This window comes from Panthera tigris, chromosome C2, assembly GCF_018350195.1.
Source record: "Panthera tigris isolate Pti1 chromosome C2, P.tigris_Pti1_mat1.1, whole genome shotgun sequence".
In the NCBI taxonomy this organism is placed as follows: domain Eukaryota; kingdom Metazoa; phylum Chordata; class Mammalia; order Carnivora; family Felidae; genus Panthera; species Panthera tigris.
In genome coordinates, this window is record NC_056668.1 from 11,411,625 (window position 1) to 11,435,373 (window position 23,749).

General features: G+C 39.2%; 1 protein-coding gene across 7 annotated transcripts in view; it reads right to left on the reverse strand.

Moving 5' to 3' along the window:
• The window catches only part of ITSN1 (intersectin 1), a 217,486-nt gene that overhangs the window by 69,693 nt on the left and 124,044 nt on the right, over positions 1-23,749 (reverse strand). For all 7 annotated transcript variants that reach the window (XR_006207652.1, XM_042956710.1, XM_042956707.1 and 4 more), the window contains exons 17-20: positions 14,036-14,163; positions 11,312-11,541; positions 8,953-9,074; positions 110-357 (exon numbers count right to left, since the gene is read on the reverse strand). Coding sequence is in view for 6 of the 7 variants with exons in the window: in XM_042956710.1 (XP_042812644.1) it covers positions 110-357; positions 8,953-9,074; positions 11,312-11,541; positions 14,036-14,163 (728 nt within the window). In the remaining variant the exon portion in view is untranslated. The remainder of the gene's footprint in view (positions 1-109; positions 358-8,952; positions 9,075-11,311; positions 11,542-14,035; positions 14,164-23,749) is intronic.

Consider the following 23,749-nt stretch of genomic DNA (forward strand, 5'->3'; position numbering starts at 1 on the left):
TCAGCCTGCTCCTTTACACAGAGGTACAGCCCAAAGCTCTAAGAATACTTTAAAAAGATTACTAAGTGAGGAGTTCAAAACTCCTCAGGAACAGTGTGTCTATACATACGTGGAACTGAAATCAGCCCAGTTGTTGGGGGTCGTGGAGGGCTCTGGAGCGGTCACAGCCACAGGAGCGGGGGTCTCACGCACGGCCAGTTTGGGTGCAGGGGTAGAGGTCGTGTCGGGCCCAGGTTTGACTGGAGCAGGAACCTCGTTTTCTGGGATTTTCTCTGCATAGTTTGCAGGGAACCATCCTGTCTTTCCTTTTAATTCTCCGCCAAGCCAGCCCGGTTCTCCAGTTTGGCTTTCATCCACCTGTAGGAAAGTCACAAAGTTTAACACAAGTGGAGCTAAATCAACCCCCGGAAAGACACCACGCTCTCCACCAGGACAAAGCCCCAAGCCTCTGACCCTGTCGCACGCTGCACAGACATTTCTTCACCCTATGCTAGTCTCAGTGTCTGGAAAAATGGTCTCTAAACATTAACTCTAAAAAAACAGTACGTGTTGTAATTGAAGTTCTCATTCTTTGTGCTTTTTTAAACCTTTTTTGTTTCTTTTTCTAGCAATGGTAGTTAAGATAAAGTGACTAAAGTCCTCAGGCTCATAGTTTAAATTTTTAAAGTTCCCTGGAATTGGAAAGTGATCTGATAGCATTCATCACTCAGGAAGTCATGCAGTTATTAAAAACTAATTTAACTAGGGTTTATTATTTAAAATGGAAAGCAAAGGATGTAATCAACAGTAATCAGTATTCTAAAAATCTCGAATGGGGCGCCTGGGTGGCTCAGTCGGTTGAGTGTCTGACTCTTGATTTTGGCTCAGGTCATGACCCCAGGGTCATGGGTTCGGGTCCCAAGTCAGGCTCCGTGCTGAGTATGGAGCCTGCTTGGGATTCATTCTCTCTCTCTCTCTCTCTCCACCCCCCTCCTCCCACTCTCTCAAATTAAAAAAATAATAATAAATTTTAAAAAAACCTTTAAATATCTCTAATAACTAAGCAGTGTTTATTCAGCACACAGATAAGAACGATACAAACACAGTCTTAGTTTCCTTGGGAACCAAAGCTGACCTTAAGCCATTTAAAAGCTCCGTAGACACATGATGAGAAAATCCGGAAAGTGGTTATTCACAGCAACAGTGAATTTTATTAATAAGGTCCCATAGTTTTCTTTACATAAATTTAACTTTAATGTCCTAAAAGTGCACATGAGAATACAGAAAGCTGCTGTTTAAAACTCTCACAGAGGCTATTTATTCCATCAAGTGCTTTTTAATGTTTGCATTTTAATTCAGATTTAAAAAGATCATTCAAAACCACCAGAATGGTTCTACCAATCTTTATGAGTTACCCCCACAATTTTATGAGCCACATGAGAATGACTTTGGAGGAAAATTACATTCACGATTAGAAAACTAATTTCATTACTATATCAAATAAAGGCCTATCAGAGACCTCCTCTTATTTTTATTTCTTAATATTACTGCCTGAGGAGGTAAAACACTGAACGCTGCATCGGACATTAATGCTGTTCTTTAGAGATCACAGAAATGAGTTAACGATGACTTTGCAAATATGGGCAAAAATACCAGTTTTCTAGTTCATTCAAATATACAGTAAAAAAAAAAATAAACAAATAAAAAATAAAAATAAATCAAGTCCCAAATTATGGAACCAAACATCTACTATCTGTATTCAGTGCAGAGTAAGCGTAATGTTCGTTAGCATACTTGAATTTTAAAACTGCTTGGGGTGGGGTGGAAAAAGTAGATCGGGCTTACTACTTAACTATACATCTGACTTACAAAATATTCAGTAGGTGGATGATCCTTGTACTCTGCTCCACCTCAGGGAACCCTTAATGTCAGGGGCAAAAGCAATTTTTAAAACTGCGAATTCTCCAAAAAGGAGTTCCCCGAGATAAACAGCCACACTGCTTCAGAGGTTTTATTTTTTGCTTTACAGTTCTGATATTCTTGCTAACACTTACATCAGATGTGAACACATTAGTCACTTTTCATTCAACTCCCCCACACTGTTTTGTCCTTACGTTCCTTTTTCTGGGCAGCCCCACTCTTTCCCTAGATGAGGATTTAAGATGACATTTTCTTCCACTTGGATTTTATGCTAAACTCAAATGACTAGAAATGCCTTTCTTTCTTCATTTATATTTATTAGTGATTATGACACATTTCAATATTGCCACAGCTTTGCACTGGAAACAGCAGTTTCTAGGCCAGATGGTGCCAGGGGCTCCCCAACTCCTCAGCAAGTTCAACAGTCAAGCTCCCATCCCCCTCCACTCATTCTAGGACCAAAGGTGAGCCTAACACACTAACCTGAGCCTGACACAGTCACTTAGCCTCAAGACAGCAAGGTGACATCATGATCAGGAGTAGGGCACTGCAATTAGACTGCCCCCATTTAAATACTAGTTCTACGATTTATTAACTGGGACTGGGCAACCTTCATCTCCTAGTGCCTCAGCTTGTTTGTCTGAAAGGGGGATAATAATAGTACCCGTCTTACTAGGGTGACTATGAGGATTGTTAAATAGTTAAAACCCTGCCTGGCATATGAGAAGTGTTTAATGATAGACTTTTAAAAGCCATCTTTCCTGTTGTCCACCTCTGACTCTGTACTGGAGTTCTCTCATTTGGGCTTTTGTCCTGGTCCTTACCCTCACTTCAGGTAACACTCTCCAGTTCTCGGTATGGGGCGTTCTCTGCTCTAGGAACCTGCCTGGGACCTGTAGGGTTTGCTTTCTTGCCAGCAGTAATCCTCTAGGGGCTGGAGTTCAATCCTTGACCATGGCCTGTCGGAAACTTCGACTGGTCTGTCCAGGTAGGACCTCCTCAAACGTCAGCTGCTTTGCTCGATTATGTCCTATAATTTACTGTCATTCCTTCGAGACACAGGGTCTTACCTGGTTAACAAGACTTTTGGTGTTGACATCTAGAACTGGATCCGAAGCCCCAACGAAATGTCCTGCCCTGTGGGCAGGTCTAGCTTGTACCCTAGTTAGCTGATCGCACCCAGCCCCCTTCTCCTGATAAGAACAGAAAGCACACTACAGAAAGTACGCTTCACTGCTGAAAGGAGTTTCATATACTTAAGAAGGGAGGAAGATGCCACATCAGCCTCTTATCTGGTCAAACAAGAGTTTCTCCATCATTCAGGGTAATAGTGAAATCAGCTGTTCCCTTTTAACCAAGGAAATTCACTGGTCAACTTTGACCAAACGATAGTCTCAATTAGCCTGATTTGTTCTAATACAAATCCATTAATTTTAATGAATGACTTAATTTTCAGATTCAGAGGATGTAATAAAAATTCACTCTTAACATTAAATTAACCACTTAGATAAAAGCACAAAGGTTTCATAGGAAAGGGAGAAATAGTTCCTCCTGGATTTGGGAAACTTTAGCCCAAATGCCAATCCAGTTGTGGAAAGACAGTACATAAGACTAGAATAGAACGAGAACAGTTAGGCACACAAACTTTGTGACATGGCTGGCTATAATGTGGACTTTAACATATATAAAGTAAATTCATTTATTGGTGCCTAAAAGTCAGGGGGTTCTGAAATCTTAACAGGGTCGGTCTTAATACAATTTCACTTAACCAGCCCCACTGCAACACCTCAAAGCATTTGGAGTCAATCTAGTAGAACCTTATCAAAGTGGGAAACGCAAATCCCAGATAGTTCACAACCATCTGGAATGTCACAGATCTAGCATACAAAATGTTAACATACACTGTATGCTGTAGGGCTTGGATGCAACAGTCAAATGCTCATAGCAGCTGTTAGGGTCAAGGACACATGGCTGAAGCCCGATACCATTACATCTCTTCTCTCAAGGCTTCTATGCTTCATGTCTGCTAAATTCATTTGGTAGCCCAAATAAAACCTCTTACCTTGTCACAAAGAAGGGAAATAGAAATTCCCTCTCCCCTCACAATGACACAGAACAAGGACGGCAAAGAGATTTAAACTGTGTACAGACTCAGACCAGCCAGTGTGGCTGTCTGGGATGTGGTAAGGAGTATGGGGGGTAGCACGTGTTTCATGCATTTGCCAGCCTGGAAACAGAACGTTTCCCCCCAAACTTTTGGGTTAGAATATTAAAATAGCTTTCTAAAGCTCTAATCCAGGAAATTCTTCCTCTGTTGTAACTATTCAACCCTGCCCTTGCAGCACAAAAGCAGCTGTAGGCAATACACAAATGAATAAGTCTGTGTTCCAATAAAACTTTATTACAAAACAGGAAGTGGGCCACATGTGGACCACTGCTGGAATCGTAATGTACTGGTTCCTCAAAAAAGTAAGGATACTATGACCAATTGTTACTAAACAAGCCACCCTCAGAAATCGAAGGAAGGCAGGAAAGGAAAGGTATTGACTATATTAAAAAAAAAAAAAAAAAATCTCCATCAAGAGAAAAAAAAAAGAAAAACAATGAGTGTAAGAAGATAAACAATCTTCAGAATGAACTGAACTGGTTGAGGGCTGACAACCACTGAAGAGTGTCTTTTTTTTTTTTTTTTTAAAGCTATTTCTAAGATGGTATTTTCCATAAATGATTTAGGATTAGTCTTGACAGGAAAAAGGCATTAGGTTAGATCAGTGGTTCCTGTTAGTGACTGCCTAACAGAACGAACCACTTGGAGAAGATTTTGAATCCTGTATTTGGAATAAAGTTTCCAGAGTCTCTGGGGGTGAGCCCTGGAATGGGTTATTTTTTTAAAACTCCTGAGCCGTTCTGATGTACTCAGTCCTACACCTCCTGGACCTGCTGAGTTAGATGATCAGCCTGTGCTCTTAAGACAAACTTCAACAAAATGGCAGCGAGCAAAGAAAGGTCTTCTAATTTCGTATGCTATTCCAATACATTATGGATGTCAAATGTGATTTAGTCATCCTCCAAATACTGGGACCTTCAGATCAGAGATAGGCCATATCAATGTTCACAGTATCTAAGCCCTAGCTATCAAGGTCAAACTCATTTAAGAAGCTTCCATTAAGAAGTTCTTCCCTGAGCATATCGGTTCATTCTGATTCCTTTCCTCTTAAGTTCCTAGCAGAGTTAGTAAGAATTCCCTGAGAACTTCATCAGGCATTGGCTTTTTCATGTGTTTCTTCCTACCTTTCTAAAAAGATTTGAAACATCAATGGCAGGCATCCTCTTGTATTTCTTTATATTATGAACAATATTTATTATAGGATGATATATAAGACAGCACTTTAATTTTTGTTAACCATGAAAAATTTTTTTTGGGGGAAAACTGGACACCAAGTTTTTTCAAGAACAAAACACTTTTTAGAGCTCCCTCCAAGACTGCCTATGCTAAAAAAAGGATATGTTAGGTTTTTATAATCTAACCAGTATAGTCAGCTATTTTTTAAGGAAGTTTGAGAAATCTGAGAATCTTATGATTACCGCGCCCACAAAAATAAGTGAACTCCTGATTATTCAACTAAGAGATTGGTAGTAATGTTCTACTACATATTTTCATGACCATGTTTCTTGACCTCAAACTGTAGGGAATAAAAAATCTATTTCTATCCCATGTCAATTTCTGTAGTTTTTGCACTGACTTGTTAATAACCTCAGGAAGATAATCTAGTTGAATGTCATTTGGGGTGTCATGTTACATTGTGTGCTATAAAATGAAGACACTGCTGCTGTCCCTTCGGCAAGCCAGTAAATTATGCCTAGCAGTACACATTCCACATTTCATTGTATATTTGGGATGTCTGAGATAGATAAAGCAAATACCATTCCAGGACTGGGTGGACATTCTCTGTTATACTTGTCAAAGTTGGATTAATTTCAGTGTTTCATTTAAAAATTACAAATGTTGATACATTTATAAATATGAAAATAATACAAAAGTACAAAAAATTAAACATGAAAACCCCTCTTTACTGCCCAGCAGTAACCAATGTTAATGGTTTCATGTCTGTATTTCAGGACTTGAACTACATACACAAAAACATTCACATGTACACACACACACACACACACACACACACACACAATATTTTATTTAACCAAAATGCAATTACACTGTGCATATTGTTTCTGCTTTTTTTTTTTTTTTTTTTACTGGTGAGCTTATCTGTATATGTAGATCTATACGATTTTTTAAAAACATCTTGATCATACTGTTTAGCTATATCATAATTTATTCAAACTACTCCCTTGCTATACTGGGATGTTCCTTTTTTGCTTTTACCAACAATGCTGCAGTGAAGATCCACATGCACATATATTTGTGCAAATGCCAAAAACCAGTCTAACAGAGGGAGAATAACAGAATTTCTGGGTCAAGGGAATAAGAATTTGAAATTTGAATAGGCATTGTCGAATTGCTTCTCAAATAGCTTAGCCAATTCATACAATCGTGCTGACAGTGTATACTACAACGACTTTCCTACACTTTTGACAAAGCGGGATATTACCAAACTTTTAAACTCGCTCAGTTGAGAAATGAAAAATGCTGTTTTTTTTTTAACCTGCATTTCCTGATTGCCAATGAGATAAAGCCTCTTTTTATATATTTTTAGAATCATTTGCTTTTCTTCTTTTTACTATCTCCTCATATCCTTGGACAACTTTTATAATTTGTGGGTTTCTTTCATATTAACTTTTTGGAGTCTTTATTATGGATGTATTTTGCAATATACGAGTATAAATTATTTTACATTGTCAAATCTGTCCATTTTTATCATTCATGGCTTCTGGTTTTAGCTCAAAAAGGTACTTCTTTGCCGGGAAATTATTCCAATATTCTCCTTTAAAAAAATTAAGAATTTTATCTTCTAAGCTTAAACTACCTGGAACTTAATTTTTGTCTGTACTCTGAGACAGAGACTTGACCTTATAATTGCCAAATACACAGCCTTCAAGTTAGTCCTTAAATGGAATCTAGCACAGAGAAATCTTGTACACATACTTTTATACCTCTTTTTTCTCTGTTTTCTTTTTTAAGCACAACCTACTGTACAAACTCAAAACATGTTTCTACTTCCACGATAACACCCAAAGGTATGTGTACTTACACAGAATCAAAGCGACTTAAAAGAAGAAAACACTTAATGAGATGTAGACTTCCTGACAGTTACATAGACTTACCCATTCCCCTTTAACCTCCACCAGGAAAGCAAAGGTTTGAAAGCAAGGCAAAATATGTTTAATGAAATGTTTTATTTTTACAGTATATCTAAACTCTATTCATCTACTCAAGAGGGTGGTTAACTAGCCAATTTGAGGAAAAGTATCATTGTAACAAGACTATGTTTCCAAAGAATACCAATATTTTCTCAGTATAGATCATCTGTAACACTTCTTCATTGTAACATTTTGTAACGCTTCCTTATCTCGACAAGAGAACACTACTTTTCTGTACCTGGTGTTGTAACAAAATCCAGTTTCAAAACATCAGGCTCTTTTTTTTTTTCCAGTGTAAAAAAACAAAAAAACACGCTTTGTTATGAGGCCCTATCTGATGTCACCTTGTACTCTCACAAGTTTTAGATTCCTGGTGTCATATTTTATATATTTTAACAATTCAAATGCTTTAAAAGCCACAATAGTTCAAAGACGAGGCTGCACAAATAAAGCTGCTTCAGGCCTAGCAAACACAGCACGGGAAAGAGTCAGTGGTGACGGGGTGGCCTTGACCATTCATGTGTATGTGTGCGGTGCCTCCGCCAAAGAGAAAGAGAGGCTCTTTCTGCAAAGAGTGAGTGAGGCTGGCACCCAGGCATTCAAATAGTTTGCTGAATGGAGGCTGGACTATATTTGAAGAGGGTTTGTGATTGTTACGGAGATTCTGACTTCTGAAGAACCTGGATATTTGGTCTTGATTCTCTTATTTCTAGCCCATGACAGGTAAGGAAAAAAACTATCAGAAAAAAAGGGAGAAATGATTGATATCTCTGAATACCAAACACACTGTTCTTTCTACATATTTTGGTTCACTAAAGATCGTATTTTCTCCACCCAGAGATCTGATGTATACGTGCAAGAGGAACACGTAAATAAGGGTGCAATGACTTCTACAACATTTTTAGTCCGAAGACATGTAATACCAGTATGAGAAGCATGCTTATCTCAATCTTTGACTTTCATAGTTCTTTTAAAATTCGGAACCATTCCCATCTTTAAACAAACAAAAAATGCCCAACAGTAAGTGATGTAAAGTATGACCATTTCTAAGACTCTTATTCTTAAGGTATTAACTAGGTGCAGGAACTACTGTTCTCTTTAGAAAGTGACTTCGGTCAACCACATTGCTTCATTCCTTCTTAAACTGGTTACTATAGTTTGAGTTACACTCATAAGATTATATTTAACTATTACTGTAATTAAAGAAAATAAACTTTGACAAAGCAAAATTCCAAACTCTTTTATCTGCTCATTTGCAGAATAAGAAGGCAGATTCACTGTATGTAATTCATGGCTCTTCACACAATTCAACGATCACACAAAGGGGAAAAAAGATGCACTGATCCGAAAATATAGAAGTTATCATTGGCAATTATGAAAATGATGATAAAGCATTTTGCACTGAAAACTATGTCTTAAGGACTATTCATAATATGTAAGTGGTAATCTAAACTCTGAAATTACCAGACCTTTATAGATTTAAAAACATGCCAAGGCTGTGATAACAACCCATTTTCTCTAACACCTCTATTTTAAAGTGATGTTAGGATACATTTCTAAATACCATCTTTCATTCTGATAGGAAAGGACGACTGAGCCCATACTTCAAAAGTCCAGATGCTGGATTACTGGATTTCATACTCGGTGACAATTTCACGCTGTCAAATAAAGTGCAGGAGGAGGACAGGTGCTAATCATTGACAGAAATCACACTTTGACGGGAGTCTTTCTTACCATTACTATATCTCCGGGCTGGATCGTGATCTCATCATGACTTCTGGATTCAAAGGGATAGAGCGCTCGGTAATACACCACCTTTACATTCTCCTGTGCGGAAATTGTAAGTGGGCCTTTTTCTATTTCCAAAACAGCGGGGAGAAGGGAACAAAAATAAAACATTACACGGAACACATATGCATGACAACAAGCCAAATGAATGACCTCTGCTCTACTGTGGCCCTTACCATCTGAACAAGTTCCATCTATTCAAGAAATTTCTGAAGCACATACTTAGTGCCTAAGGAGAGCCAAATCTGATGTCAGCAACTCAAACCCATCAGAGTCCACTGGCCGACGCTCCCTGAACAAAGGCCATCCCAACGCCAAGTGCAGTGAGGCTGTGTTAGGTCCCTGTAGAACAGCCTCCCGGCTCAGGCTCCAGCAGTGCACATCTGTAAAGCATCAATCCCCCTCTTCTCCACCCAGGGTGCCGAGTACAATGCAGCAGCTAGAATGTGACCCCCGAACTGAAACAGCCAAGAAGAAAACTCCTTTGGCAGAAAGTAAAGCAGCACAACTCTCCATACTAAGAGACACGGAAATGTCGATGTTTTAGGTCCCTAAAGCAATCATATAAAATGTAAGTGCCGATTTCACCAAGAACAATTATTATTGATAATCCCTGGTGAAGTAAGTCTTCCTCTACATTTCCCAGGGGAGGGGAAGTGAGCCAAAAGACAGAACTTGTATGAAAATAATTTAGATTTCAAGTAAAAGTTTTCAAAAATGCATGCAAGCAGAAGACATTTTGGCTTCTGGCTAAAACTTAACAATATCTAACCACAGCCCTCAGAACTTTATACCCTAGAGCTGCAAGTATTTAGACACACATCTATTTTCTCTGAAAAGCAGTGAAGGGAAGGTATTATCTTCATGCAGTCTTCAGCTGGATGATGTGCAGTGTATCTCACTGACCAAAGGAAATAGAAATCCTCATTTTAGGGGCGCCTGGGTGGCTCAGTTGGTTAAGCTCAGGTCATGATCTCATAGTGAGTGGGTTCGAGCCCCACATCGGGTTCTGTTCTGGCAGTGCGGAGCCTGCTTGGGATCCTCTCTCTCTCCCTCACTCTCTGCCCCTCCCCGCTTATAAGCTCTGTTTCTCAAAATAAATAAACTTTTTAAAAAGTTATATAAAAAAAGAAATCCTCGTTAAAAAAAATTTTTTTTTAATATTTAATTTTGAGAGAGAGAGAGAGAGAGAGAGAGAGAGAGACAGACAGACCGTGAGTGGAGGAGGGGCAGAGAGAGAGGGAGATACAGAATCCAAAGCAGGCTCCAGGCTCCGAGCCCAACATGGGGCTGGAACTCATGAACTGCCAGATCATGACCTGAGCTGAAGTTGGACGCTTAACTGATTGAGCCACCCAGGGGCCTCAATCCTCATTTTATACTAGGAGGCAAGATAAGGAACTTAAAACTAATTGCCTAAGATCGAGTACTGGTGAAATTATTTTCATATCAAAGAAAGCATTAAAACATAAATAAGCTTGCCATCATTTCTCCTAAACTGCAGGCAGGGAGGGTGTGAGACCCAGTTCTGAACCCCACTCCCATTTCCGCCCACTGTAAACAGGAAGCAAACCCTATGGAACAGTGTGCTGCTTTCTTTTCTTTCTGTATATCAATAAAAAGCACACTGATAATCAAACAAAATCAATATAATTTACCATGCAAGGAAAAAGCAATCACTTTCTTCAGCTGAGTATTATTCTGCAAAGCTGTACAATATTATACAGCCACACAAGAATCTCGAAAATACATTCTAGGTTGCATCTCATGTAAGAGTTCATGTTTTCTAGCAATTTCAAAGTCTTTCATTTACCAGAATTTAAAGAGGCAACTTATGATCAAAGGGCAAAACAAAAGTCACAGTTTTCAAAAGGTAAAAGACACGGCTTTATGCAGTGCAGACTGAAGACAGATCCCTGTAGGCAAGGGGGAAAAGGTGTCATTTCCTGGGGCTGAGACAGCTCAGAAATTCCTAGAGAAAATAGCCAAGTGGAGAAGCAACAGGTTCTTTCCAAATTTGGAACACAGGTTTATGCATGGGGCTTGGAAAGGAAAACTCATGCCACTTTTGTCTACAAAAGACTGGACACCAGTGTAATAGGGACCAAAGGTTGGCACGGTGGTGGAAGATTAAACAGGCATCTCGTGATCCCAGAGAATGAACACCTGCACGGTCCGAGAAAAGGACACTGGCATTCTCACCTCTATGGAAGGAGCCAGGACGGGGCCTGTTAGACATGGAAATTTCTCAGGAAGATCTGGGAGAGAAAACTCATTTGCCAGAATGACTTTTGGCCCCTAATACCTGTGGTGGACCAGGGTGCCTGGACAGCTGGCTTGGCGGGTTCTTGATGCTGATGGAAAAGCCGACTCATCTTGTCCTGTGTGTCCGGTTTGCCCTTCTCCTCACCGTCCTTCTTCTTGACACTCTCCTCCCTTCGGAGTTTCTCTTCATCGTGAATCTTCCTTGGCCGCTGCTGCTCATTGTCCGGCTGCGTGTGCTCAGTCCACAGCTTGTCCCTCTCCTGAGCTCGTCTGTCAACAAAAAGCTTGATTACTGCGAGGAAGCAATTTCAGTTTACCACTGCTGTGGTCTCTTCACAAAAAAGCTCCATCTAGTCAATGGAATGCTAAACACGGAGGGGATACTGTTCCTCAGATGGGGCAGTCTGAGTCCATGAAACAAAGGCTCTCAGGGCTCTGATTCTGAGCGCAATGAAATCACACGACTCAGAAAAACACAGAAGATTTCCGATGTAGTTTGTGAAGTAGTTAGAAGAATAACAAAGATACTTCTCGATGAGAAGACTGGTATTTCACCACCAAAACCCCTAACACGCACAGGAACAAACATCCGTGATGAGGGAGCACACCCAGATGAACACGCATGTAGGTCCCCCAAAAACCGAAGCTGAAAGCAACAGATTAGTTGGAACCCTCGAGGCAGTGGCCACCCATTACTGAATAGTCTCTATGCATCTTCCTGAATTTGACAACTAACCTTCTGTTTGTCAAAACAGCTGATGCGAAAAGTGTAATCAAATCTAGGCCCTGACATATAAGAAGACCTCATCCTGCAGAAAACACTTTAAATGAAACTCATGTGCCAAACTAAACAATATGATGATAGTAATAACTAGTCCTCCTCCTACATTAACTCCATTAGTCTTCACACCAGGTGGGGAGGTCCTATTATTGTCCCCATTTTACACATAAGTGGCTTGTCTGAAGCCACACGGCCACACCTGCCTGGGGCTCAATCCCAGGCAGCCTGGTTCTAGGCTCCACATACTGAACCACTGTCCTGTGACATGGCCAAAGCACAAAGGTCATCTCCCGGAATTAGGACACTGCCAAAAGAACATAATATAAGCAAATAAAACTTGTATTCTCCATTTAAAAAATATTATATTTATTTCTACGCTGTTTGAATGTGAAAATTTGGTGCAGTAAAATTCTTAGCTTAAATCTCTAACATTTTACTTAAATTTTTCAAAACATCTTTTAAGAAAGCACAAAAAAATTGTTGTCATTCATAACAACAACAAAACCACAATAAAAATGTACTTAATATTTTCTACTAATATAAGACATCATGTAACTTCTGAACTTAATTTTTGGTTTTATTTATATGATTGTAAGCAGAAAATCTACCCTTTTTGTATTATATTTTGCATTGATTTCTCCTCTGCAGAAATATGAAAGTTTAGTGCAGTTTAATGTGAATAATCAAAGCGTCTTATCAACTCTGAAGATAAGAAAAGGATGGAGTTAGAGTTAATCAGCACATCCAAGAAATGAATCCTTGAATCAAGCCCCAAGAAAACCATAAAACAATCCTCTAAACTGGTTAGAGACCCTACCCACCTATCCACTGGTAAACTATGTGGGTCCACTTAAATGAGGATTATTTCACACTACAGTGCTGTAAATGTATTTTCTCTTTCTTATGGTTTTAACATTTTATTTGTCTGGCTTACCTTATTGTAAGAACATAGTATATAATATATACAACACAACAAAATATGTGTTAGTTATAGGCTTCCTTCCAATCAACAGTAGGCTATTAGTAGCTAAGTTTTGGGCAGAGTCAAAAGTTATACTCAGATTTCCAACTGAGCAGGGGTCTGCGCCCCTAACCTCCTTGTTGTTCAAGGGTTAACTGAACTATAGACACCCACAACAAAGTGTGCACCCTCTGGGTAGTTAAACTGAGCTCAGCTCACTAAGGTCAATGACTTGCCTAACGTATGTTTCTTCATCTTTTTATTCTAATTTCAATAACCAATTTTTACAACGTATACTGTGTCATTGAAATACTTGGTCATTTTTGTTTCTTAGAGTCAAAAATTAACTGAAATTTAAGATGCAAATATCCAGTAACAAAATCAGACACCCCGCAAGTGAACAAATATGTTTCTACAACTTACTATAGAAAGTTACAAGTAATAATAACAAACCACAAACACAAATATTCAAACAAAAACAAACAAAAAAATGTGTCTGTATCTTTAGCAGCAGCAAATTTTCTCCTTTTGTACTCAAGTTTAATTTCCAGTTGAAGAAAAGAAGAAAGAAGAGTAGCACGCGGTCAGTCCTGCTGGAGAAAGCCTGCGTGGCGACCACTCAGGGGCTTTGATTTCAAACCCAGCGCTCAGGACAGCCACTGTTATAAAAAGGCTGTGAACTGGAAACGTATTTTGGTCATTGGCATGCAAATGAGCATACCAAGTGTCCTCATTTCCTTGTATAATTCCATTTATCTACATAGTAGTAGCTTGGGAGAGCTCTGGAAACTCACCAAAAACTTCAGGGGGTACTTATATATGCAAAGATTTATATATACACGTATTTGTGCTTGTGAGTGCGCGCGCGCACACACACACACACACACACACACACACACACACACACACACTGAAGACTGAAGGCCCTTTCAAAGTCAGTAAATACTTGCAAAAGCCCCGCAAAGAATAATAAATACTCAACGTTTCTTCCCGACGGCCACACAATCCACGAGAAGACTTACCTTTGGGCTTCTTCTTTTTGTTTTTCTAATTCTATGATCTTTCGCTCTTGTTCTTTCTGTTTCAGACGTTCGGCCTCTATGGACTTTTGTTTCTGGAGTTGTTGCTTATTATGTATTTCTCTCAGTTCCTGCAAACAACCAGGAAACAGTTCATGTAATGACATGAGGTGACCGGCATTTCCACCATTTATTAGCATGCAACATTTCATAGTGGGGAAGTCTAGACATTCAGGAGACTAACATCTCAGATTTAAAAAAAAAAAGCGCTAATTTGGAAAACTGAAATCACTCTACATTTTGACATGAGTATCTCCAAAAGCTGTTCTAGTTTATATTCTAGTGAGTCATAAGACATTACACCATTTTCCATTACATGCTTTAGAAGGAACTTGCTAGTGAAGGGTATTAGAGAAGCTACATTGTTCAAGACTCGGCAGTAGAGGGGCGACCGGGTAGCTCAGTCGGTGAAGCATCTGACTCGATTTCGGGTCATGATCTTACGGTTTGTGGGATCGAGCCCCACATCGGGCTTTGTGCTGACGCTGCAGAGCCTGCTTGGGATTCTCTCTCAGCCCCTCCCCTGCTTGGGCATGTGTGAGCTCTCTCAAAATAAATAAACATTAAACAAACAAACAAACAAAAACCCTTGGCAATAGAAATGGACCCAACCTGTTTTAAGGTATGGTGATCATCGTTAGTAAAACTTTGAAGTACTTTCTGATAATAAATCAACACCAACCTCTACTGGCTTGAAAAATACACACACCTCTTTACATGCCACTTCTATTAAAACCTCACCTTCTATGCTATGCTGTCTTAGGACAAATGGACGTCCCTCTGCTCCACAACCTTGACTGTCCCCACCAGGGTCTGTTTTCCTTCAAATCACACCCTGCCAAAGCATCTTCTCTTGCTAAGTCCAAGTGTGAAGTTATCAACTGCCCCAGGCTAACCCATCAGTCAGGTGGCAAATAAATGCAATAATGTGACTATCACCACCTTGGACCTGACCTCCTCATTTGACATCAGCCCCCAGGAACAACAGGGATTTCCTTAGCAGACTACTGAAAATACAATGCATTTTATGACACTTAAAGTACTCAAGTCAGAGGGCAAAACACCCAGAAGTGTGAAGAATAAAGAAATGCCTGTTGAGGGGGAACCCTCAATTCCATAGGAACCCAGTGGTCACTAATAGATTCTGTTACTGAGACTCTTCTTGCTTGTGTCAACAATAAATCAGATAAGTCAGTGCCCTGTAGGGCCAAGGGTGCATTTCCAGTTGACTTCTTGGTCTGGGTAACTAGGGCCAGTCCCCCAAGCGGGGAGCCCCAGGGACTTTTTGGTGAGATACAAGAACTAACTAAGGTCTGCCTGGTCTTCTTCATCTTGGTCACTGGTTAAGTCCAAATGGGTAGGTTTCTTCCTGCCTTAAATTCCTACCTTTAGATTCATTCAGAGACTGACTAAAGGCAGAGCACTGTAGAAGGTCAGTGTTTAAATGGACTTATTCCTAGAGAAAAGTCCTAAGGGTTACACTAAACTTTTCCTGCTAGCCAGACTGTCCTCAGAAGAACGTTAGAACGCATGGACAAGTGTTTTACAAATCAAAAGTGACTTTGAGAGGTCCTAAAAGAGATCAGTGAGATACAAGAAAAAGTTTTTGCACATCAGGAGGTTAGGGGGAGGCGGTTCTGAGGGGGTACAGTGCTGGGGGCACTGGAAAAATGGGGATGAAGGAAGGGACTTCAGTGTGGAGTCTAGCAGATGCGACTGGGAATATCTAGGCAGGAGGTGACAGAAAGAAGCAACTTGGTGAGGCACAAACTGGTGAACCATATCCTCTATGGCAGCGGCCTTGGGCACGTGACTTGGGTTTGATATTTTAGAGACAAATGGAAAAAACAGTCCACTTCCTGCTGTTAGAGTAATCTGTATCCTTGGCTCAAGTTAGTATCTCTATGTGAAAAGGAAAACTGCAATGGCGTGATATTAAATCAATGTCTCAATGTCCTAAGAGAGGGACCCAAAAGTTAGGCCCTGTGCAGATAGCAACGGCCTACTACTCTATTATTAGCCCAATGGCTGAGACCCTTTAGAAGGAAGGGTAAAAAGTGACTGAAAAAGAATTGTGTTTATTTTAAAATGTCAAATTCAATTGCGTAACGTTCTTAAATAGGTTCAGAAAGAATAATTGATGGCAATAGACAATAATCAAAGAGCACTGAACTGGAGAAACAGAAACTTGGATTCTAATCCCAGGTCCCTGACATGGGCCCACAGCTGAATCAGAGTGGATGACCCTTAGGTATTCTTTTTGCTTTAAAATCTGTTAAATTCTTAGACACTGTCGATCACATATAAAATTAGTCCTTATCTATTTCAGTGTCCCTTATCTGGGGCTTTATTTCTACTACAGGAATAAACCAAAAAGGTGTAATTAGTAAGCAAAACAACTGAACTGAAATTAAATACAAAGGAATAGGGATGCCTGGGTGGCTCAGTTGGTTGAGCATCCAATTCTCGGTCATTACCGAGATGGGCTCAGGTCATTACCAGATACAAAGTAAAGATAGATGGAAGTAAAGTGGGCACAATAAAATAAAAACCAAGAGGAAATGAATTTAAAGAATCTACACGAAACAATGTTTGGATGTTTCAAATATACATGAAGGAAGGTATTTTAGAATTTTCAAAGCAAAGTTGTTTTTGAGTATAGCAGCATCGCAGGATGGGCTGAACCTATCTCTGAGCCGTATAAGTGAGTTGCAGGTTTCAAGGACCTCCAAGGAAAAAGAACTTGCAGGAGCCGTACAGTAGCAGATGTCAAATAAGATAACAAGGCTGTGGCATCTCGGGATCCAGATTTGAGGACTGCCAACAGTTTTCTATTGTCTCCTTCATCTTCTTCAAACACTGCTGTGTACACAACAGTAAGAAAATCAAGATGCTTCCAACAGGAAGGTATTCCGGGTCTTTCCCTCTTTCCTTGGACTTAGGAGATTAAGATGCCATGAACCAAGACGAAGCAGAAAATTCATGATTCCTAAGCGTGGTAACTTTTTTTAATTTTAATTTTTTTAATGTTTATTTTTGAGAGAGAGAGAAAGAGTACTAGCAGGGGAGGGGCAGAGAGAGAGGGAGACACAGAATCTGAAGCAGGCTCTAGGCTCTGAGCTGTCAGCACAGAGCCCGACGGCAGGGCTCGAACTCACAAACTGCGAGATAATGCCCTGAGCTGAAGTCGGATGCTTAACTGACTGAGCCACCCAGGAACCCCAGCAACTTTTTTAAGTTGAACCTCTAGGAAGGCAATCTATAGGATGAATGAATATGTATGGAAGAGGAGTTAATGACTTGCCTTTCTGTGCATGACAAGGGCCTTGTGGAGCAGAGTCCCTTCACCTGGGAGACAGAGGGTTGCACTGTTCTGTTATTCCCTCTCAATAGTTCTATTTAAGAAACTCAAGTGTAATCACAGTTATTGACTGTGTTATTGACCACTTTTCCTGGTGGTCAACCTCATCAAAGTGACCCTGCAAATCCTATTAACTGTCACAGTTACTTCTGTATATTATAACTAAGATTTAAAAAGAACAAATGAGGGATTACTGAAAATCAAAATTCCTTCTCTCACTTGTGGCTCTTACTAAAATTATTTTTTCCTAAAATCAATAACCCTACAGTCACATTTTATTAGCTGGGTATTCATCTAGCAATATGGTATTGAGTATACAACTTTATTGATTTTTCTTCTGTAAGTCTATTCAAGGGTATGAGATGTTTTACATAGGTATAGGGCATAGTAACTTGATATTATCTGCTAATATAGTATAATGGCTTTCTTAATAAAGAAGAAATAATTAAACATGCACTGAAGAAGTTGTAGCTATGTGTTACAAATATATAAGAAAAATAAAACTATGGGGGGTTCCTGGGTGGCTCAGTCCGTTGAACAACCCGACTCTTGACTTCAGCTCAGGTCATGATCTCATGGTCCGTGGGATCAAGCCCTGTGTCAGACTCTGTGCTGACAGTGCAGAGCCTGCTTGGGACTCTCTCTGCCTCTCCCCCACTCGTGCATGCACTCTCTCTCTCAGAAATAAACATTTAAAAAAAAGAAAAAGAAAACTATAAGATACGTAGTGTATATAAATTAAAATGGTAAGATTTTTATCACCAGTAATATCCATAGAATTCTCAGACGTAACAAAGTTTCTTCACCAGGGTTTATGAACAAGCTTTGGCTCTGGGAACACTATAAAACAGCACGCAAACTGGGCTATGGGCATTTTTCTTATAGAGAAAGCTCATAGCTTTCATTGATTCTGAAAGGGGTCTTTGATCAAACACAGATTATGAACCACAACAAGAGGATTATTGGCAAATAAAGATTCTGTTATGTATCAGCAAGGATAGATAGAAAATAAGCTTGCTTTTAACTTTCTTCAACTCGGGGGGAAAAAATCACTTATTTCCCCTCAAGAATTAAGATATTTGTACCATAAAACATCTTTGGACATCCTATGGCATACAGCCAAAGTATTTCAAAAGCAATATGCTTGACAAATTGAATACTCAAGAAGATCCTGAGAAACACGGCTCCCTTTCAAGTCTACTAACGACAGTTGTTCTGTTATGAAAGGGGCACAGAATCACTTGCTTTAAAAACTGTGGCTGTTTCTCCTTCATTTGTACTTACAGACACTCAAAAACAGGTGCATTACATGAAGTGGTATTAATTGAAATAGAGGCAAGTATCCACCTGAACAACTTGTATGGGATTCCTTTTCATAAACATTACTTTACTTAAATGCTTGTGAAGAGACAGAAGAATTAAGTAGCAGTGGAGGCCTGAAAAGGCTAGTAGTTAATGGAAATTTACTGCTAATTTGGTCATTTAACTTTTCTGAAGGATTACTCTGCTTCTGGCTTTTTCCTCAGGCTGTCTCATGGCAAAGTGAGACAAAACAAACACACCTTAACTACTTGAAATTCATGAACTCAACATTTTAAACCCAAACAGAACTGTTTACGACGCGTCTCTTATGTTTAGAAAAATCTTCATTCTATTAATACGAAATTGACCTCACAGGAAATTGATCTAGATGCCAGCATCAAACATTTTCAGGTGTTTGTTTTGTCTCAGCCTAAAACATACAGAGTGTCAACAGTAGAAGTGCTTTCATATAAACAAATGTCACTTTATTGTAGCAAACAATATCAGATTTTTTAAAAAGCCTTCTGAGTTTTAAAATACAGTAACTTATGTTAATTACGTGGTTGTGAAACTGAAGGGCATTAAAGAAAGTAGATCAACAAGAAGAAAAGAAAAGGAAAGAAAAGAAAAGAAAAAGAAAAAAAGAAAAAGAGAAAGAAAAAGAAAAAAGAAAAAGAGGAAGAAAAAGAAAAAAAAAGAAAAAAAAGAAAGCCAATCAACAAACCCAGTTAGGACAGGGGAAATTGTACCTGTGTGGAGAAACCAGAAAAGTAAGTATTTCAAAACACAGACGTTGTACCCAAATCAAAGTACACTATTACTCCATTCATCACTAAATTATAAAATGTATTCACTCTTGATGCATTAAAATGGGAGGAATATTAAAAAACACATCAGTCGGTTATTTAAATTCTCAGAAGGGCTATATTAATGTTTAAAGACACATTTAAGTATTATTCTGAATCTGAGGTCACTGTTCAACCAAATAGGAATCTTGGTTCCTTGTGGCACAACTGGTAGTCAACCTATCATAAGTGCTACAGGAGAGCCAAAGAGGAATGCACAGGGGCCGTGTGTGCGTGTGTGAAGGGGTGAGGAGACAGGTGGACAGAAGAGGGGAGAAGAGCTAGAAAATCCTGCCCTCTCTGTAGTTACAGCTAATTAAGGATCTTCACCCACGTCTTCCATTTTGTTCTGAAAATCTAAGTTTTCCCAAAATGTCTCAGCTTAATTTAATAAAGCAATATCCCATTGTTTTAAATGCATGTTATTCTAGGGGCGCCTGGGTAGCTCAGTCGGTTGAGCGTCCAACTTCTATTTCGGCTCAGGTGGTGATCTTGAGCCCCTCACTGGGTTCCCTGCTGTCAGCTCCCTGCTTCAGAACCTCTGTCCCCACTCTCTCTCTGCCCCTCCCCTGCTTGCGCCTCTCTCTTTCTCAAAAAGAAACAAACAAACAAATAAATAAATAAATGTTATTCTAAAGGATAAAACAAAGACTGGCTAAACGAGAATTTTTTTAAAAAGATATGTTTTTCCCGAAGATTGAATTCTGCTTTTTTTCTCTTTCCCAAATCACCTTTTGTTAAATGTTTTTAAAACCGCAGAAGAAAAACCCACACTATAAAAAAACCTCAACCAACCAACCAAACCTATGGGTACGGCATAGGATCTGGTATATACAATACCTGTTCATTATTTTGAGTCTTTGGCATGTTCTAATCATTTTTCCATATTGAAGGACTCTACATAAAGTTGCCAGAAACACAAGTACATTAGATGAGAGAGAGTTTTATTACTTCTGTGCAGAACAGGTCTTTTCAAAAGGATCATACAGGTAAAAATAATATTTAATCTTGAATAAGGTAAGGTAGTAAACTATGAAACAGCCAAACATTGTTCTACTAATATGAGAAGGCAATGTTGTTATTTTATTTGAATTTATATTCATTTCTCTTGCTGTCTCTGTATTTCCTCTTTCTGGATCTTTTTCTTTCCTTCATTGTTTCCCTTCATGTGCATTTTTTTCCTGACTTTTCATTCTGTTCTGCAGTTCGTTCTCCAGCTCTTGTCTTTTTTCCCCTGGTTGCTAAACATTTTGCCTTTCACCGCCTTCATAATGAATGAGCCTGCCATGAAAGCAAGTGTCTGAAACCAAGAGCATAAAAGCCTCAGTTAAGCCAAAAACCTTATTTACTATAAGTGGCATTCTCATTTCCACATCAATTCAGTTCTTAGGAGCAACTTCTAGGACAGGTGTCGTATGGGCAGAATTTATACCTTTAATGGCCTCTTGAGTAGTTTAAGAAGCCTGATTTCCCAAGTATATTAAAAAATATAATTCTGAATTAGTCCTAAATAATCAATTTTGCTAAGAAATAAAATGTCCACTTTTAGAATAGTATTACTGACTATAATACTGTCTCCCATATGATGGAAACAGGCACATAGGCCCAAATCATGATTGAGTGTTGTCTTTCAACGTTGTGCAGCCAAGCGGCAAATTCAATGATCTAAAATACTTGTCATAAAGACAAGACTACAGTACACGGTACCTTATCCAGCTTATAGTTCAGAGCTTCCACCGTCACACACACAGTCTGTCAAGAGGAAAGATTCACCCATCCTCCACGATTTATAACAACTAATCACTAATTTTACAAAGAACGTCTAGCACTTCATGGTAAGCCGTGTCTTAGACACCGAGCACTCGTCTACGTGGGGGAGACGGAAGCACAGAGATAGAGGTGGTTCCTCACGATCAGTCTCTAAGGAGGAGGAGCATTGCCTGAATAGGGCACAGAGACCTTTAGAAAAGAGTCTAAGTGGATGACGCAGCTCAGGAAAACCTCCAGGCACTGCAACACTGCCTCCTCCATTGCCACTGGCAGGAAAAAGGAAATGCTCCAGTGTAAATGCCACTCACGTTAGGACTTGTCCAGCATACAGTGTCTAGACGGGAACTAACAAGGACTCGAACTTCTCAGCGTGAAACACAACGTCTAGCCTCTCTGAGTGTTGGATTCTCTTATTTGCCATACACTTGAAGCCTTGAAAGCTAAAGGCTATATACATTATGTTACTGCCCTGTCTCATAGTTATGACATGAAAATATGGAATACCGGGCTGTCGGCACCAAGGAAAACTGTTACAGTAACTATTAACAATGCCAAGGGCAAGGGGAAGTCAAGTGCTTCTATCTGAAAAGTCCCTATCCGTAATGTTACTTGACCCTTGCTAGAACCATAATTTTATACCTACGGGCAAGGCGTTGTATATAAGAAAAACAATGATCAGAATGTCTCTATGTGCCCTTGAGGCACCTGGATTCTTCCAAATATGTTGAGACCTTTGACTTCCCAGTAAAATGAAGTAAAAAGAGAAAGTCATAGATAATAATTTTAAACTGATGTTTCAAGAACACAAATATGAGAGGCCTACTGATTTCTTAGCGTGAGAAAATAGTTGCTGCATACGGAGTACATTTTAAAAGCAGAAAAGTATGGTAAAACAAATTTGATCCACTGAATTAAAATTACTTGAAGAAGTATTAATTCCCGCTAGCAACATCAACTATTCATGATTGAATCACTGGTCAAGTATTTCATTTGATCATCAAATAGCTAAAATTTACTCTCCATATAAAAGGCAGCATAAATATAAAGGCTGCCAATCGGGATTTCTAGCACAAAGAGTCATTATCTCAGTGTGCTATCATTTCTACCCACCCCCCACCCAGGTCTTTCCTTTGGCCTTAAAAAAGCAAAGTATATTTGCTATATTAAGATTCTTATGCTTCTTTTTTCAAGTAATTCTTGGTTTGGGGTGGTAAATTAGAAAAAGAAAGACAGTTATGCCCTGGGATTATTTTTGGAACACATAAATATCACCTCTATTAGGTAAATGTCTATTAAAATATATGGAAAAATAACCCTTCCTGAAAGGAAAGAATGAGCCCTCAATTTCTATGAGACCAGGTAAGAAGACTCTGGAGACTTCCAGAGGGAAATGCTTCATATCCCTGAATCTGGAGCTGTTTAAAACACGACTGTAATTGTAAATGTGCTTTATATTCTCAATACGTTGCTACGTATATGAAACATACACCTGTTAACCTGACTGCAAAAGTAATTCTTTTCCTCTTTAATGAATGACTTGAGAATTTCCATCACTAGTTAACAGGTCTTGGGTGAGGAAGCAGGAGTGTAATTCTTCCTGAGGTAAAGAGAAAGGAGAGACTCTTAAAAGAAGAAGAATGCATCTGAACTAGCCACCTGGTAGAAAGGACAAAGTCAGATTGTATGTTTAAAAACAAAAAACAAAAAACAAAAAAAGGAGAAAATGATAAAACATACTTACTCTCTAAACTCTTCTACATTCAAGAACCTAAATACATTTAAGACGTCCCGATCACTATCTTTAACCCAGAATCTGGGCTAAAGCAGGGTGCTATGATTCCCTACTTGACCTTGTAACTATGGGACTAGACAGAACTTTGAGTGTGCACCAAAAGAAGCAGATGACTTATTACAAGTAGTTGTTTACCAAAGAAATATGGAAATTGGTTTTTGTTAAATAGAATACTCATTCATGGAGCCAGCCATTGAATACAGGTTTAATGTTCTGTCTCCTAATTTTAAAATGCTGCATGCTGTGAGGGACCTCTCCAGTGTCACTATACTAGCTGATAATGAGTGAATTACACTCTTCTCCTAGGGGAACAATCTACATGAATATGAAATAAAACTGCTAAGTCCTCATTTCTCTTCTACACTTTCCAGCTGGTTTCCTTTTGCGGGGAGGAGGTTTCGGATATAGCGAGTTCACACCAACTAGATAAGGTGTGTGAAATGACTGGACAATCGCCAAGGTTTCACTCCCAGCAAGACCAAAGTAATTTTTGCATCATTAGTGTGAATGCTGTAAAGGCACCACTGTATTAAGAGAGGCACTGAGGAAACCCCAGGGGTCCGAATGCTGGCTCTCCTGGTCCATCT